The following is a 14,326-nucleotide window of genomic DNA, read 5'->3' as shown; positions in this document are numbered from 1 at the left end:
ACGACATGCTTCCGCTCTGACCCGGTAAGACCGTGTGTTGTATTCCACTTAGAAGCCCCCCCCTCTCGGGGCTGGGTGTGGTCTCCACGGTGTCCTCCTCTTTGGAGGGACACCCCCGAACGTGGACGTTATATGGCCCCCAGCTGAATGATTTGTTCCTTTTTTGGGGAGAACAATAGAGAGAAGGCTACGGCTGGGCCAGCCAGTCCTTAAAATTCGGAGCAGTTAGCTGCTCCCTGAGGTGAAGGGGACCACTTCATGCCTGCCAGTGTGTTGAGGGTAGTTACGTGACGGCTTGCTGCGCTGGCTATGAGGCACATTGAGCTCTGCCCATCTTGCACCGCCAGTCTTGCAGTCCTTGCAGTGCGTATCCCGGTTCAGCTCTTGTGGCATTTTCCATTGGGACCCCTAGTGTCAACTCATTGACACAACGTTGAGTGAGTGACAGATAGGGATTGAGTCCCTCTTGCCAGAACACTGAACCAACTACTGAAATGGCCGGGTCTTTGGCTTGGCTCCTCAGTGCGAAACCTGAGTGTGTGTTTGCAAGCGACACTCCTTTTATACCCGTATGTCCGGGGGAGTGGCATGCAAATCCCTCATGCCAATGTTCATTGGCCTTTTCTCAAAGATCTGAGATGTCTGGGCTCCTAAGGGTGACTCCTAGTGTCAACTCATGGACACAACGTCTCGTTCCCTCCATCAGGGAACGGAGGTTACATCAGTAACCAAGATGTTTTTAAACTGACCTTTCATTGGGGATTCAATAAACTCCTGCAATTCACACATTGTACAAACATCTTATTGTACAGTACAAATCAACAAGTTGCCTAACAAATCAGCAAACATGAATGTTTTTCAAAAATGCTGAGAAGAACATGTTCTTCACAACAAGCTATTTAGGTTTACAAGGAAATTCTTCTGAAACTATCCCTGAGGGAGAAATTTAAAACTTCCTCATACCATGCTTACTGACATCATTTTTTTCCTCCCAGAACAGGTAAAATGGTAATGATCTCTCTTTCTCTTGACATACCGTTCTCGCAAGGTCAGGAATAATCTGGCCAAGACCACAGATGTTACATTCGTACCACGGATCCACCATTCCAAGATAAGAGCCCAGAGCACAGAGGCTACTGCTTGGAAAGGACACATTCTCCTAAAGACATTTTAATTTTTGTATTAAACAAATACAGTACAATACAATTACTCATAGGTATTTATCAAAGTTCACATGCCATTATTTTAATTTAAAGAGAGAGAAAGGATGTAATCCCACATACTTTTAAGGGGGAGGTTGCAGACGATGGACGAGCAACTGGTATGTAGTACATCTGAAGGTTGATTTTCATTGTAAGAAACAGTCTTCGGGCTTCCCGTTTCCTGTGAAAGAAGAACAAAAATGTTGTGTGCTGCTGGACCACAACTCGATCTTATCTGAGTGTTAAATACAGTGGTGAGAAAACCTTTAGGGATCTGATAATTTTAGAAAAAAAAAACATCCAAAGAGCTTCCTCATTACAGAGAATTGAAAGGCTTCTGTTTGTAGAGTATGTACAGTATGTTTACACTATACCAACCATACAAACTCTAGACTCTGTATCGACCAGGGCTGTGTTTCCCAAAAGCATTGTAAGCTTAAGTTGATCGTAGAGAACATCGGTGCCAAAGCTTACGATGCTTTTGGGAAATGCAGCCCAGATCGGTTACAACCATATGGGTCAAGTCAAGTTTATCCCACAGTATTGAATAATAGAAAGTTGTTATTTCAGCATGATTAAAATATTTTTAATGGTTTGCTTCTGAAAATTCTTGTACTCTAAAATTGACCCCATTCTGCCAAATTTAGAGTTAGGGTATGTTTTAGGGAGTAACGTTAATAAAAATATGTATTCCTGTTAACTATATTACATAATTTACTAATAAAAATTAAGGCTGTCGATTTAATGTGTTTATTATGAAAAAATTATTGTTAAAAACAAATCACAATTAACCATGTCCCTGATCTGTAAGGTGCTCCAGGTGTGCAGGCAACACATCTAGTCAAAGCAACGAGCAGCAAGCACAGCCTTCTGCTGACAGGCTTTTGCGCTCAAGACAGCTGGACCAAACACAACAGAATGCCCAATGCAGGCTTCTTGGGACATGTTTTTCAATGATTCAAACTACGTTTAACTTGACACAACTTCCTAAAAACACCACACTTATGATTAAACATACTGAAAACTGGTCAGACAAGATGCAGTCAAAGTGAGACGCTCCAAAAGAGTCCGTCTGATGCATGAGTACAAAGAACAACAATTTTAAATAGTGTAGACGGGCGTAGGCCAATAAAAGGGATATGTTCATTGATATAGAAAAGAAAATTTAGTATTTTTACTTGTAAGCCACTTTTTGCATTTGTATTATCTTAATTATAATTTACAATTATTAATTATACATTTTAATAATTACATACTAAATAATTTGGAGGCTTTCTCAGTACATATTGATATATGTGATTCATTTCATTACCGTAATTTCCGGACTATTGAGCGCACCTGAATATAAGCCGCACCCACTGATTTTTAAATAAAATATAATTTTAAACATAAATAAGCCGCAGGTGCCTACCGGTACATTGAAACAAATGAACTTTACTCAGGCTTTAACGAAACACGGCTTGTAACAAAAATAAATAGGCTTTAACGAAACACGGTGTGGCAGCGGGCGTGGTCAAGCGCCGTCCGGGAGAGAAAGCGGTAAGGGCGCTTACACCTGCGCTAAATTATGTCTAACACCTGTGTCTAATTTCAGTAAGCATGGGGAGAGCGGCATAAAAGGCAGCAGCCACAGAGCTGAGAAAGTGACACACGTCAGTCTAGTGTTGGCGCATAGAAGAATTGAGAAACTTTATAAAATTGATTGTAAACATTGCTGTGGCCATTAAAAGCCTATACCTGGAACGTCAAGTGCCCTGCTGAAAACTGTCACACTGGTGCCCGCGTGACAGTTTTCCCAAGAAGGACACGTGAAGCAGGGCACTTGAAATTAGACACCGGTGTTAGACATAATTTAGCGCAGGTGTATGCGCCCTTACAGCTTTTCTCTCCCGGACGGGCGCTTGACCACGCCCCCGCTGCCATACACGGCTTGTAATAAAACATTTGCAGTAAATAGTAGCCTACCAAGAAAGTAATTGGTCACTATCTTCCTCGTCCTGTGCACTGAAGTCATCTCCTTCGGTGTCGGAGTTGAATAGCCTCAGCTTTTGTCTTTTTGCACTGAGTCAATTCCTCACGCTGCTGTTTCCAACGTCTTATCATCGACTCATTAAGACCAAGCTCCCGTGCAGCAGCTCTATTTGCTTTTCCAACAGCCAGATCAATCGCCTTCAACTTGAAAGCAGCATCATATGCGTTTCTCCATGTCTTTGCCATGGTGAGGGTGACAAAATTACTACCGTAATCAGAATGATGGGAAGTTTGAGTGCGCTCGATTTAATCTAAACCGTAAACAAAAAAAGTTGTTTTGACCTTAACCCGTTCGGCAATTTCATTGGTGTAATGAAAGCTTCACGCTGCCGAAAAACTGAGCACGTCACAGAATATTTTATTTATTTTATTTTTTTATAAAATTTGAAAGCGGGAAAAATCCATATATTAGCCGCGTCATTGTATAAGCCGCGAGGTTCAATGCGTGGGAAAAAAGTTGCGGCTTATAGTCCGGAAATTACGGTAATCAGCACCTAATGAAATAAAGTTTATAAAAATATTTATCGATTGAAAGCCCAGATTTAAAATACACCTCAACAACACTTCCAGCTTCAACCAATGTCTGTAAGCTGGGCAGTGGTTCATATTTCCATAAGAACAATCCGATTTAAGCAGCAGAATTTTTGACATCCTGTTGCCAAATTTAAAGTATGATTAGTCTGGTTATTTTTTAAAGCCGTTTTTAGGACTATCACCAGCATGTCACCTTCTATTGACGTTGTGTCTCACACTTTTAAACAGCTCATATTTATCTATATAAACCCTCTAGGGTACACATTATGTTTTAACAATGGAATGTATTTCTCATTAGAATTTTTGACAATAGCTCTAATAAAAGATTATTGAACAAAAACACAATGAAAATTGTCAAAACTCTAATTTCTGAACTGGTTAAACTAGTCTCAAAATTTTTTAATAGTTTTTAAGTATGAATTTCTCAATGTTTATTTTATGAACTGATTTATTACATTGATGAATTTGGAACACCAACAAACTAAAACTGAGTTTAAAATGTTTCATTAATCCTTTAATATAGTTTGGAGAGTCTTTGAGAGAATATAATGTAGCTTAAAAAAAAACTCTATTGTTAGTTTCTTTAAACACTTCCATTTTAATACCAATGATGGAATAACTTTTTTTCTCTCTGAATAGCAAGAAAGTGATGAAAACTGATGATGCCATATGGCAACACCATAACATAAAAAGGTTAACAAATATCACAGATAACATAATGGATGGTCTCCTACCTTAACTGGTAGATTGCCCTAGCTAGTCTTCCCAGTACCCGGTCATCCCCCATCACCACTATTTTAGCAGTGTAGTCCCGTTCTTGTTTGGGCAAGGTGGTACAGCAGTTTCCTGCTCTCCTCTGCAGTGTGCCAGTGGTGCCAGAAGTGCCTGTCTCCTCTAGTGTGTCCTGCATCAAAACCATACTATCAAAAACCGATGGCTTCACCTTGATCCCTCCACGCCGAGAGAGTCGTCCAGAGGTCAGTTCAGATTTTAAACTCCTTCCTCCAGGAGAGTCTGTGTCAGAACTCTCTGCTCCCAGCATATCACGCTCTATTCCACTGTCTGTCGATATGACAGAGTGCCGTGGCATGTCTGAGTTAATGTCTGTAGGGAGGTCTGCAATTAAAAATTCATCTGGGCTGAGAGAGAGGTTATCTGAGAAGGATCCAGATCGGATGAACTTGGCCACTTCTCTCCCTGTGTCAGACAGGATAAAAAGACATGTTTTTTTCACAATGTATACAATTATTAAAGGTGCACTCAGTAATTGTAATCAATACACTTTTTTTGTACAATTCTGCAAATATCTCCTCACAGTCTGCTAGCTGTCTGTTCTGTGGGTGGGCTGAAGAAAATCTAGTTTTTGTACACAGCCCTGGCTATGGGACAAAAAACAAAGTGGAACAGGCCGATCCACACAACACAACTCTAGCCGATCAGCAACAGGGGATGGTTCTTGCACGTGCACAGGTTGGGGGGTCGGGGCAGAGCGAGAGGGAAACTAATTTGAAGAGCGACGGCAAATTTATCGATGCAAACTTTCTAAACTCCAAGGAGGACAAATGGCTGAGAAACAGACCAAGAGAAATAGGTAAGATGAATTCAAACTAAAAAAAGAAAGATTATAATAAGTTGAGGGCTAGGAGGCACATCAACATCAGTGAGGCTTTTCAGCGGTGGCGAGACCTCAGAGAGGTAAAATGCTTGAATTCGGATGCAGAAGTTTCTCTTTTTCTTCTCCATAGGTGGGTAACATAAATGTTGTTATGTTTCACAGAACACATATATGCTGTTGTTGCGATGTTAGATTTAGTAGCAGGAGAGATGTGAGTGGCTTCAGCTGTTGTGTGTAAAACTGTCTGGCAAGCATACATTTGGGGAGTGGAGCCTCCAAAGGAGCACTGAAGTGATGGGTGAGTTTATTTTGGCAGTTGAGTTCAAATATAAACAGTGTTTCTCAGGAATCGCTGAGTGCACCTTTAATTGAATTTATATATCAAAATGAACACAAACATTATTCTTATGCACTCTTACTGCATGTCAACAGTTAAAGTGAATTGGTCTCTGACAAACAAGGATGTCCAAAGTGAATAAAATAAAAAGTCTTTTAAAAATGTAGTTTAAAACATAATTTTTTTTTGTTTTAAGCATCCGTTATGAATCATGGAACACTTTTGCATTCAAGAAAAAGGTGGATGCACAATACCTTACAATAATTCAGTAAAGACGTGGAAACAACTGAGAAATATACTTTTTACTTCTAATAATGTTTTCCTTATATCTGGATTAGCCGTGCATGTATATGGAGTAATTTAACATACTTGATAAAAAGGTCTTCATTCACAGAATGCAATGGGCAATTATGCCAAGAAATGTGTGATGCAGCAGTTTCCTTTAAGATCAAAACACGTAAATGTTTTTAATTGTTTGGGTGTGGTTACAAAAGTTTATTGTGACACTTTGGCCTTTGGTTTCATAAAAATAAAATATCAGAACAAACTTAACCAGCTATAACCATTTACCCGTGTTTAAAATAAGATTTTCACTCCAGAACAATTTAAAATCATTCATCATTTTCGGTTACATTCCTTGAACCATTTTAGTCCCTGGTGCAGATGTGTAAGAGCAACTAGATATGGGGTTCTCTTTTAATCATATGTTTTGGTGCCTTACTGTGGGATCCGCCCCTTTAGAGTATTTCTTAGAAGAACTATTCCATTACGCCAGCCCTTATTGGCCGGCAGACGCGATGCTTGTTTCTGGGAGTAGCTCGGCTCTCCAGAATAAAGGGAGCGACACAGCATCATTACGTTATTCAAAAACCTCTTCTCACTCTGTTCGGAATAGTCATTGACTAGGATCCACACTGGCTGCTGACTACTCAATCCAGTACGGAATTCCTTTGTTCTCAGTACTTGAATTACTGCCCACCATGCTGTGTTCGTTTTGTCCTACAATTTGCCCTCAAGCTCATTGTTAAGGTTTCTTTAGCACTCCAGCTAAATGGCTGCAGCAATGCAGAGTTCTTCAGCTAACATGGGGGATTCTTCACGGCTTTGCTATTGCAGGTATTGTCACGGTTCCAGTGAGTTCGTCAGTTTGTTATGTTATTTCTCTTCCTCATGTGTCTCAGGTGCTGCAGGCATGCATGATCAGTGTTTCTATGGGAACACTGATTGTTCTTAGCGGAAACACTGATCATGCCACTAATTAGCGTGCTAACAGCACCTGGTTCTCCGCTGATTCACTGCCTACTTAATCCCTTCGTTGTGTCAGTATCTTTGCTAGATTGTTGTGGGGTGTGAAGTAAATTACCTCACCCTCTCTGCCTAGTTGTTCCTGTCTCATGTATCTGTTTGGTTGCCCTCTGCCTGTGTGTTGGGAGTGTGGTTTGCTGTATGCTCATTCTCTGCACTCACAGCTCTTCAACTGAGGATTCCTTGTCCCTGCCCACATGTCAGAAGTGTGGTTACCTTCCAGTTTTATGTATGCTTATTCTCTGCGCTCATGACTCTTCAACGGAGGATTCCTCAGGGATCTGCTACTGACTACCACAACGCATATACTTGCCTACAAACGCACTCTTCATGGAGGATTCCTCACCGATCTGCTCACTGTGCGACCATGGCATGCACGCATCAACAAACATCTATCTCCTGCTTACTGCAGCCAGTGCTGGGTTCTCCACTCTTTGCCAGCTCAGTTGAAGTTACAATTTATTGTTAATAAATCCTTAGAATTGTTTCTCTGCACTTGGGTCTCTTTATCTCACATTCTGACATTAATATGATTTCATCCAAATACACATACCTGGTATGCTCTGCGTGTCTTTTGATTGGCAACCGATTGACAACCCAGAATAATGTGAGTGTTGTGTGTGCATCACCATGAAGAGCCTTTCATTGCAGACTAGCACACCAAGTTAGCCTTTCAGGCTGGAACCCCCTCATGTCAGCTAGCCCTGCTTTTGCTATGCACCGCAGGTATCCATCCCTGTAGAGCTGCCCACCACCTTAGTATTGAGCATCCAGTGAATAGCTTGATGCATGCACCAATTTTGTCAACTGCACTCAGTTCAGATGAGGACGAGAAGGAGGTGCTGGGTCTCGAGGATGAGGAACAGTCAGACTTATTTTCTCTGAGGGGGAGGAAGCATTTGAGGGTTCCATTTCCTTCCCCCTGCACAATCGGCACAACCCCTCACCGCAACGGGAACTATGGAAGAGCCAACAATCTTTGATGGTTCTTTGAATTGGTAAATAAAGTGAATAGGATGGAAATATGTTGTGGTTGAATTTGATGTAGCAATGGCAAAGTATGACCATTATCTAATAGAAAGATAAATAGTTGTTTCTCTGTTGATTAATAAGGTGAAAACCTTATTTCTATTTAAACAAATAACTTAGTTCATTTGCAAGACATTTGATACACAGGTTATGCAATCTAAAGAACATTAGAAAATCATAAACTGATATTTTACATCAGGGGTCAGCAACCTATGGCTCGCGAGACACAAGTGGTTCTTTGTTCAAAATCAAGTCGCTTGCTGGGTGTCTCTCCCTTCACCAACACATGAACGTTTAAAACTTTTTTGAAACTTTTTGCAGTTTACATAAACAGTTCGATGAACAAACTTGCAGTGAATGTGAGTAGATGTTGTCCGTATTAGGAGTAAAAGTTTGTGTGTTACGTTTTTTCTTTGGCTTCTTTGTTTCATCTTTTGCCGCATGGTAAGTTAATGCTGCTTCAAGAGGTCTTCTAGACTTTTTATGGTCCTTAGCTCAACTTTGGCCTTAGGTAAAAACTTAAGATTGGGGATTAAGATGTTGTTAAGAAACCATTCATGGACCAATGAGAAATCTTTTCCAATGTATTGGAAGATATTTCCTGCCTTGTGAGGGGTGTCTGGCAGTTGTCCGAGCATCTCATCTGATGGCTGCACTTGGCATTTGTTTGTGTTGGTCCTGCTATGATCCAATCAAAATGGAGCCACTCTTCTTTGCCTTGACAGTTAGGGTTGGGCTCTGGTCTCCTGGAAGTCCTCTGGTCCGACTGTTCACCACACTACTAGAGCTCTTTGAAATTGGATGTTTCTGCACAGACATTAGCACATGCTGTTCTGAGTGTAGGTACTTTAGTCCCACCATGACTCTTCCAGCCCTGGATATAAGGTAATTATGGTTGGCAGAAGATTTCATAACAGGATATCTGGCAATACAAGAGTTAGGATATCCCACAGTGAGACACCAAAACATATGCTTGAAAGAGAACTATAGGTTACTTGCATAACCATGGTTCTCTGATAACATTAAGTGAGGTGTCTCACCAGATCACCCTCCTTGCTGTGTGAAGTCAGGAAGAGGTGTGCTTGTTTGAATAACATTATGAAGCTGTGCAGCTCCTTTTATACTGGGAAGCGGAGCCACTCCCAGATTCTGCACCTTCAGTTGACGAGTGGTTTTCTGCAACTTATTTCTAACTTCATGGTCACTCAGATTACTACTGCCACACTACAGCTGAGAAATACAGTTTAACTAACAGCTTCAGCATTACTGCAGATCAACGTTGATCAACTTCCTGATACTCGAGAATTTTCGAGTACGTTTCCGAGGTGGGCTGAGATGTAAACTTTCAACATGCCAAAGTAAAGTATGGTTTATGTGCCGGTGTCAAAATAAGAGTTCCTGAAGAAATTTACAAGATTGAAACTGCTGTCCTTGGTTTTTTCTCCAATATCAAACCACTTGTATAAATGGTGGTCAAGCTCCAAACATCACATAAATACATTATAACAGTAATCCAAACAAAAACAGTGCTTCAATCAATGTCTTCTAAAGTGATTCAATTGGTTTTGGGTGAGAACAGACAAAAATTTAATTCCTTTTTCACTATAAATCTTGACAGTAATCTCATTGTTAATCGTGTTTTCAAGCTCGATTACACTTCCTTATACGCCATCTAGTGCTCTGCACATGTATCAAGCACTAGGAAGTGTAATTGAGCTTGAAATCATGATCGTGCCTAGAGACTGCAATGGAAAGATGTACAGAGAAAAATTTGGTATATTTTGGTTTATTCTCACACAAAACTGATTGAATTCCTTTAAAAGACATTGATTAAACCACTGGAGTTGAATGGATTATTTTCTGATGCCTTTTTGTGATATTTTGACCTATGTTGACCTCTGTTCACCATTCACTTGCATTGTGAGGACCTAATGAGCTGAACTATTCTTCTAAAAATCTTAATTTGTGTTCTGCAGAAGAATAAAGTTATACACATCTGGGATGGCATGAGAGTGAGTAAATGATAAGAGAATTAAAAATGTTTGGGTTAACTATTCCTTTGTTAGTGTTATTAGACGAAATTGTGACACAGTGATAAACACTCGACCATCCCAACTTTTTTGAAGTGTGGTGCATTCATGCAATTTGAAATTAGTTTATTAAAAAATAATAATTAAGAAAAAGATTAGCTTCACTAGGTAGAACATCTAATATTTTGTTAAAGTGCTTATAGCACAGGGTGAATTTAATTGTCATTTTTTTTGTTTATTACCATGTTCCAACATTTTCAGAAATGGGTTGTATATTTGAATAATTTAATAGATTGTGGACCAAAAAAAAATTTGCTTCATGTCACTGACCATTGTATCTATTTTTATTTCTCCAAAGGAATGTTTGATGTTTAAATGAAACATAACTCCATTAAGTCTCATGAGCTATGAAAAAGCAACATCTGAGCAATAAAGTAGTTAGAAATAATGATATACAAGGTAAAGATAGCAAACACAAATTTAAAATGTATTGTTTTTTTTTTCGGGTCACACTGTCACATTTGAAAAGAATCAAATAAACTCATAAATAAACATAATAGATGTTTTATCTTATTTTAAATATGAATGTGAGTATTATCAGAAAAAGTCTATTGTAAATGAATGAAGAAAATATTGTAAAGTATTAATATTTTTGAATACAACTCACAGATCTCCTCCTCCTCCCACCACAAATGGAAACTCATCTCCGGATTGGGAAGTGGAACACCGCACAGGGAGCCACGGGACAATAGATCTGAAACACAAAACTATCACAATCACACCACAAACAAATCCTGCTTCCTGATCCGGTTCCATGTCTGATATAAAAATACCCCGTTCATTTATAAGAGAACATATAAGTTATTTTGATACAAATGGAGTTAGACCAATAGTTTGTTTGTGTTGGTGAGATATAAAATAGGATGCACTGTAAAAATTGATACCTTATGATGCTATTTCTTCCTGATGTAAACCTTATAATTAGTTTTGTTGGTGTAACCTAATGAATTTATGTTTATTTAGTGATGTTAAATGACTTATTTATGTAATAAGCACATTTCAGGGTAACATTTTTCAATTTATGCCAGAATAGAATAGAATAGAAAAAGAGGTAACCTGAAATTGTTACCTCAAGCAGCTATTACTACCTGATCTAACCCTTTAAATTTGTTGGTTTAACCTTATGCATTTAGGTTGATTCAGTGGTGTTAAATAATGTTTTACTTGAATCAAACCAGGTAATTTAGATGTTACCACATGAAGCACTTTTTTTAGATACAATTTTTTTTTTTCAGTGTAGAATAGAATTTAGGCTTATAGTGTACCTTTGCCTGTGTTGTGGAGGATCTGAGTGTATAGCTGTTGTAGTTGATTTCTGATCTGTCCTTGTTCACCTCTGCTACTGTCTGTGCCCAGTTCTATCGTTGACAGCACTTCAGTGAAGTACGACTCCACGTCCTGGTTCAAGTCCTGTCATATGCACAGGCAGACAGTCAGACACAGCAAAATCAAACACCTACATAGACAGACACACACAGACACAAACATAAAACTTGCACAGAAGCACACGTGCAAACATGCACAAGTATCCCATCCAAAGACAGACACATATCAGATGTTCTGTGGATATCCTGTCCTGTTGCTTTGAGTTTTACTTTGTCCTGCTCATTTAGTCTGAAAATAAACTGTTGGCAGCTAACCTGTGGGCAGAGACAGAGAGATGCTGACCTGCACTAAATACACTGCCCTTCTTCTCAATTACTCTATACTTTATAGTCCCACAATAAAAATGATTGTATACTGAGTTTAAATGAGTTGCATGCCATAAAACTATTCCCTGTACTTGGGTTCACTGATTTTGACTTTACTATCAAAGCAGCTAATCAAATTTTGTTTTTGTCACTGAAACATTTCACTAGAGGGAAGATGTCGAACTCACATGCAGCACTTTTTTGTCTCCCAGAGATGTTTATGAATGATCGAGACAACTGAATTTCAGTCCAAAAAAAAACCTGCTGAAAAGTGCACTTCACCCAGAAATGAACATTCTGTGATTGTTTCCTCACCCCTGTGTCGCTCCAAATGCATATGACTTTCTTTAGTGCAAGACAAAAGGATCAATTTTAAAGAACGCTACTGTCATTTATTTCTGTGCAATTACAAAGAATGGGCCCCGGTGCTGTCAGCAGTGTCAATGCCAGGATGAATAACGAAGGGCGGATTTGAAATTTCTAGAGGGCACACATTCACTTTACACTAACTGTATTGTATTGATACTAAACCTGCTGGTTGTGGTCTGTATGACCCTAAAGTGTGTGGAGTGGTGGTGGTGTAGTGGTCTAAAGCACATAACTGGTAAACTGGTAATCAGAAGGTCGCTGGTTCGATCCCCACAGCCACCACAATTGTGTCCTTGAGCAAGGCACTTAACTCCAGGTTGCTCCAGGGGGACTGTTCCTGTAATAAGGGCTCTGTAAAAGCGTCTGCCAAATGCATAAATGTAAATGTAAAAACACACCAGATATTCAAAATATTATTTATACTTTTTTTACCCTCTTAGAAAATGGACAAAATCAGGCACAAAATCATTTAAGAAACAGCTACAGAAAAATACACTAGAGGCGGTCCGTGAGGGAATTTTTACCAGGCTAACATGTGGAGTAAATCAACAATTATCGATCAAACCATTTCATTGATCAAACCATTTCATCATTAAAGCATTTTCATCTTTCTGAAATCCAACTAACCATTTTTCAATAGATACCGTAGAATAGACCAAATCAATCACAATGGAGGGCCCAATTCCAGCTAACAGATCAACTCACCATGTGAAGATCAACTTCATCCTCTACTCCTTTATGAACCAAATATATTTCCTTCAGTCTTTCTCTTTTGAGATCCTTCAATTGTTTGGATTTCTGTGATATTTGTTTAAATTTCACTTTCTTCACATGTTGCGATAACCACAACCAGGCTTGACCATGCATTAACGTGATACTAAAAGCTGACTGGCTGTTACCTCAGATAATTATTGTTCATTAATACGGAAGGAAGCAAATTGCATATCATCTTATTCGGATATTAAGGTGGGAGCAATTGACATTGCGTCATTTAAAAACAGTGATCTGTTCCTCATGCAAAGCTATTCTTTGACTTCACAACAATGGGTATATGGCATATGAGGCACATGAGTCACATGGACCAGTTTATGGTGATTTTGCAACCTTATTTGAAGGTTGACAGGCTTAGAACCCCTTCATTGAAATAAAAAAATGAATCCTTTAACTAGTTTGAACTTAACTTAACACATTCATATTTGCTGACTAAGATTTGCTGGTGAACGTCTCAGCTATGCAGGTAAACCATCTAGACCAGCATAAAAAAAGCATAAACTAGATTGTACCAGCATGTAAATTCATGCTCGTTTAAGCTTGACTTTTCAACAGGGACAGGATATATCCACATTGATCTGGAGGCCTTTCCTTTTCTGTGTCACACAGCACTGACCTGCAGCGCCTTGTTGAGGGAGGGTCCATGACACTCTTCTCCCAGCATTGCCTGAAGACTATGCTGCACTACACTGCGCATAAGGCTCAGAGGGTTCCGGAACATTCCTTGAGTCTCGATGTCAGCCTTCAGAACAGTGCTCAGAGACTCCGAGAACACTGCAGGATCTGCAAACACAAACACCCTGCACACAGAACACTGTCCTCAAAACACAAAATAAGTTACACAGAGGAAGACAGATTCAGATTTCTGATTGGGATGAGGTTTATTTGATAAAGCTTACTGCTGCCTTCAGCAACCATATCAACCTCACAATTTGCATTATCTGTGCAATAGACTGGAGTACATTTATTATCATGGCAAAACACTCAGCAATTTAGTTTAAGCCATAATGATCAGCTGTTATGAATGGAGCGTGAAAGAATGTATTTAAACTATTAACCTAATAAATATTCATTTTAAAGTTCTGTCTTTCTGCCTTGTGTTGTTACATCATAACAGCGCTGGTATGTTATTGCTGTTATGTGAGGTTAGATGTGTTAGAAAAGAACACACCTTTATCTTCATTTCTACTAAACGTCTAGGTTACTGAGACATTGTGTCGAGTGAATCGACACTAGGGGAGTTTCTTGAAGGCCTCGGTTACCTCTGAACTTGAGAAAAGGCCAATGAGAATTTGGCAGACAGAGTTTGCATGTCCCTCCCCCGGACATACGGGTATAAAGGGAAGGAATCG

At 39.4% G+C, this 14,326-nt stretch overlaps 1 protein-coding gene across 2 annotated transcripts in view; it reads right to left on the bottom strand.

Moving 5' to 3' along the window:
- Positions 1–14,326, bottom strand: part of LOC127654459 (phosphoinositide 3-kinase regulatory subunit 6-like) — a 38,447-nt gene that overhangs the window by 10,040 nt on the left and 14,081 nt on the right. For both annotated transcript variants that reach the window (XM_052141669.1, XM_052141668.1), the window contains exons 8-13: positions 13,591–13,774; positions 11,409–11,553; positions 10,751–10,837; positions 4,502–4,964; positions 1,284–1,383; positions 1,037–1,159 (exon numbers count right to left, since the gene is read on the bottom strand). In XM_052141669.1, coding sequence (XP_051997629.1) covers positions 1,037–1,159; positions 1,284–1,383; positions 4,502–4,964; positions 10,751–10,837; positions 11,409–11,553; positions 13,591–13,774 — 1,102 coding nt within the window. The remainder of the gene's footprint in view (positions 1–1,036; positions 1,160–1,283; positions 1,384–4,501; positions 4,965–10,750; positions 10,838–11,408; positions 11,554–13,590; positions 13,775–14,326) is intronic.

The sequence above is a fragment of the Xyrauchen texanus genome, chromosome 13 (assembly GCF_025860055.1).
Source record: "Xyrauchen texanus isolate HMW12.3.18 chromosome 13, RBS_HiC_50CHRs, whole genome shotgun sequence".
In the NCBI taxonomy this organism is placed as follows: Eukaryota; Metazoa; Chordata; class Actinopteri; order Cypriniformes; family Catostomidae; genus Xyrauchen; species Xyrauchen texanus.
This window is presented reverse-complemented; position numbering and strand designations above follow the sequence as displayed.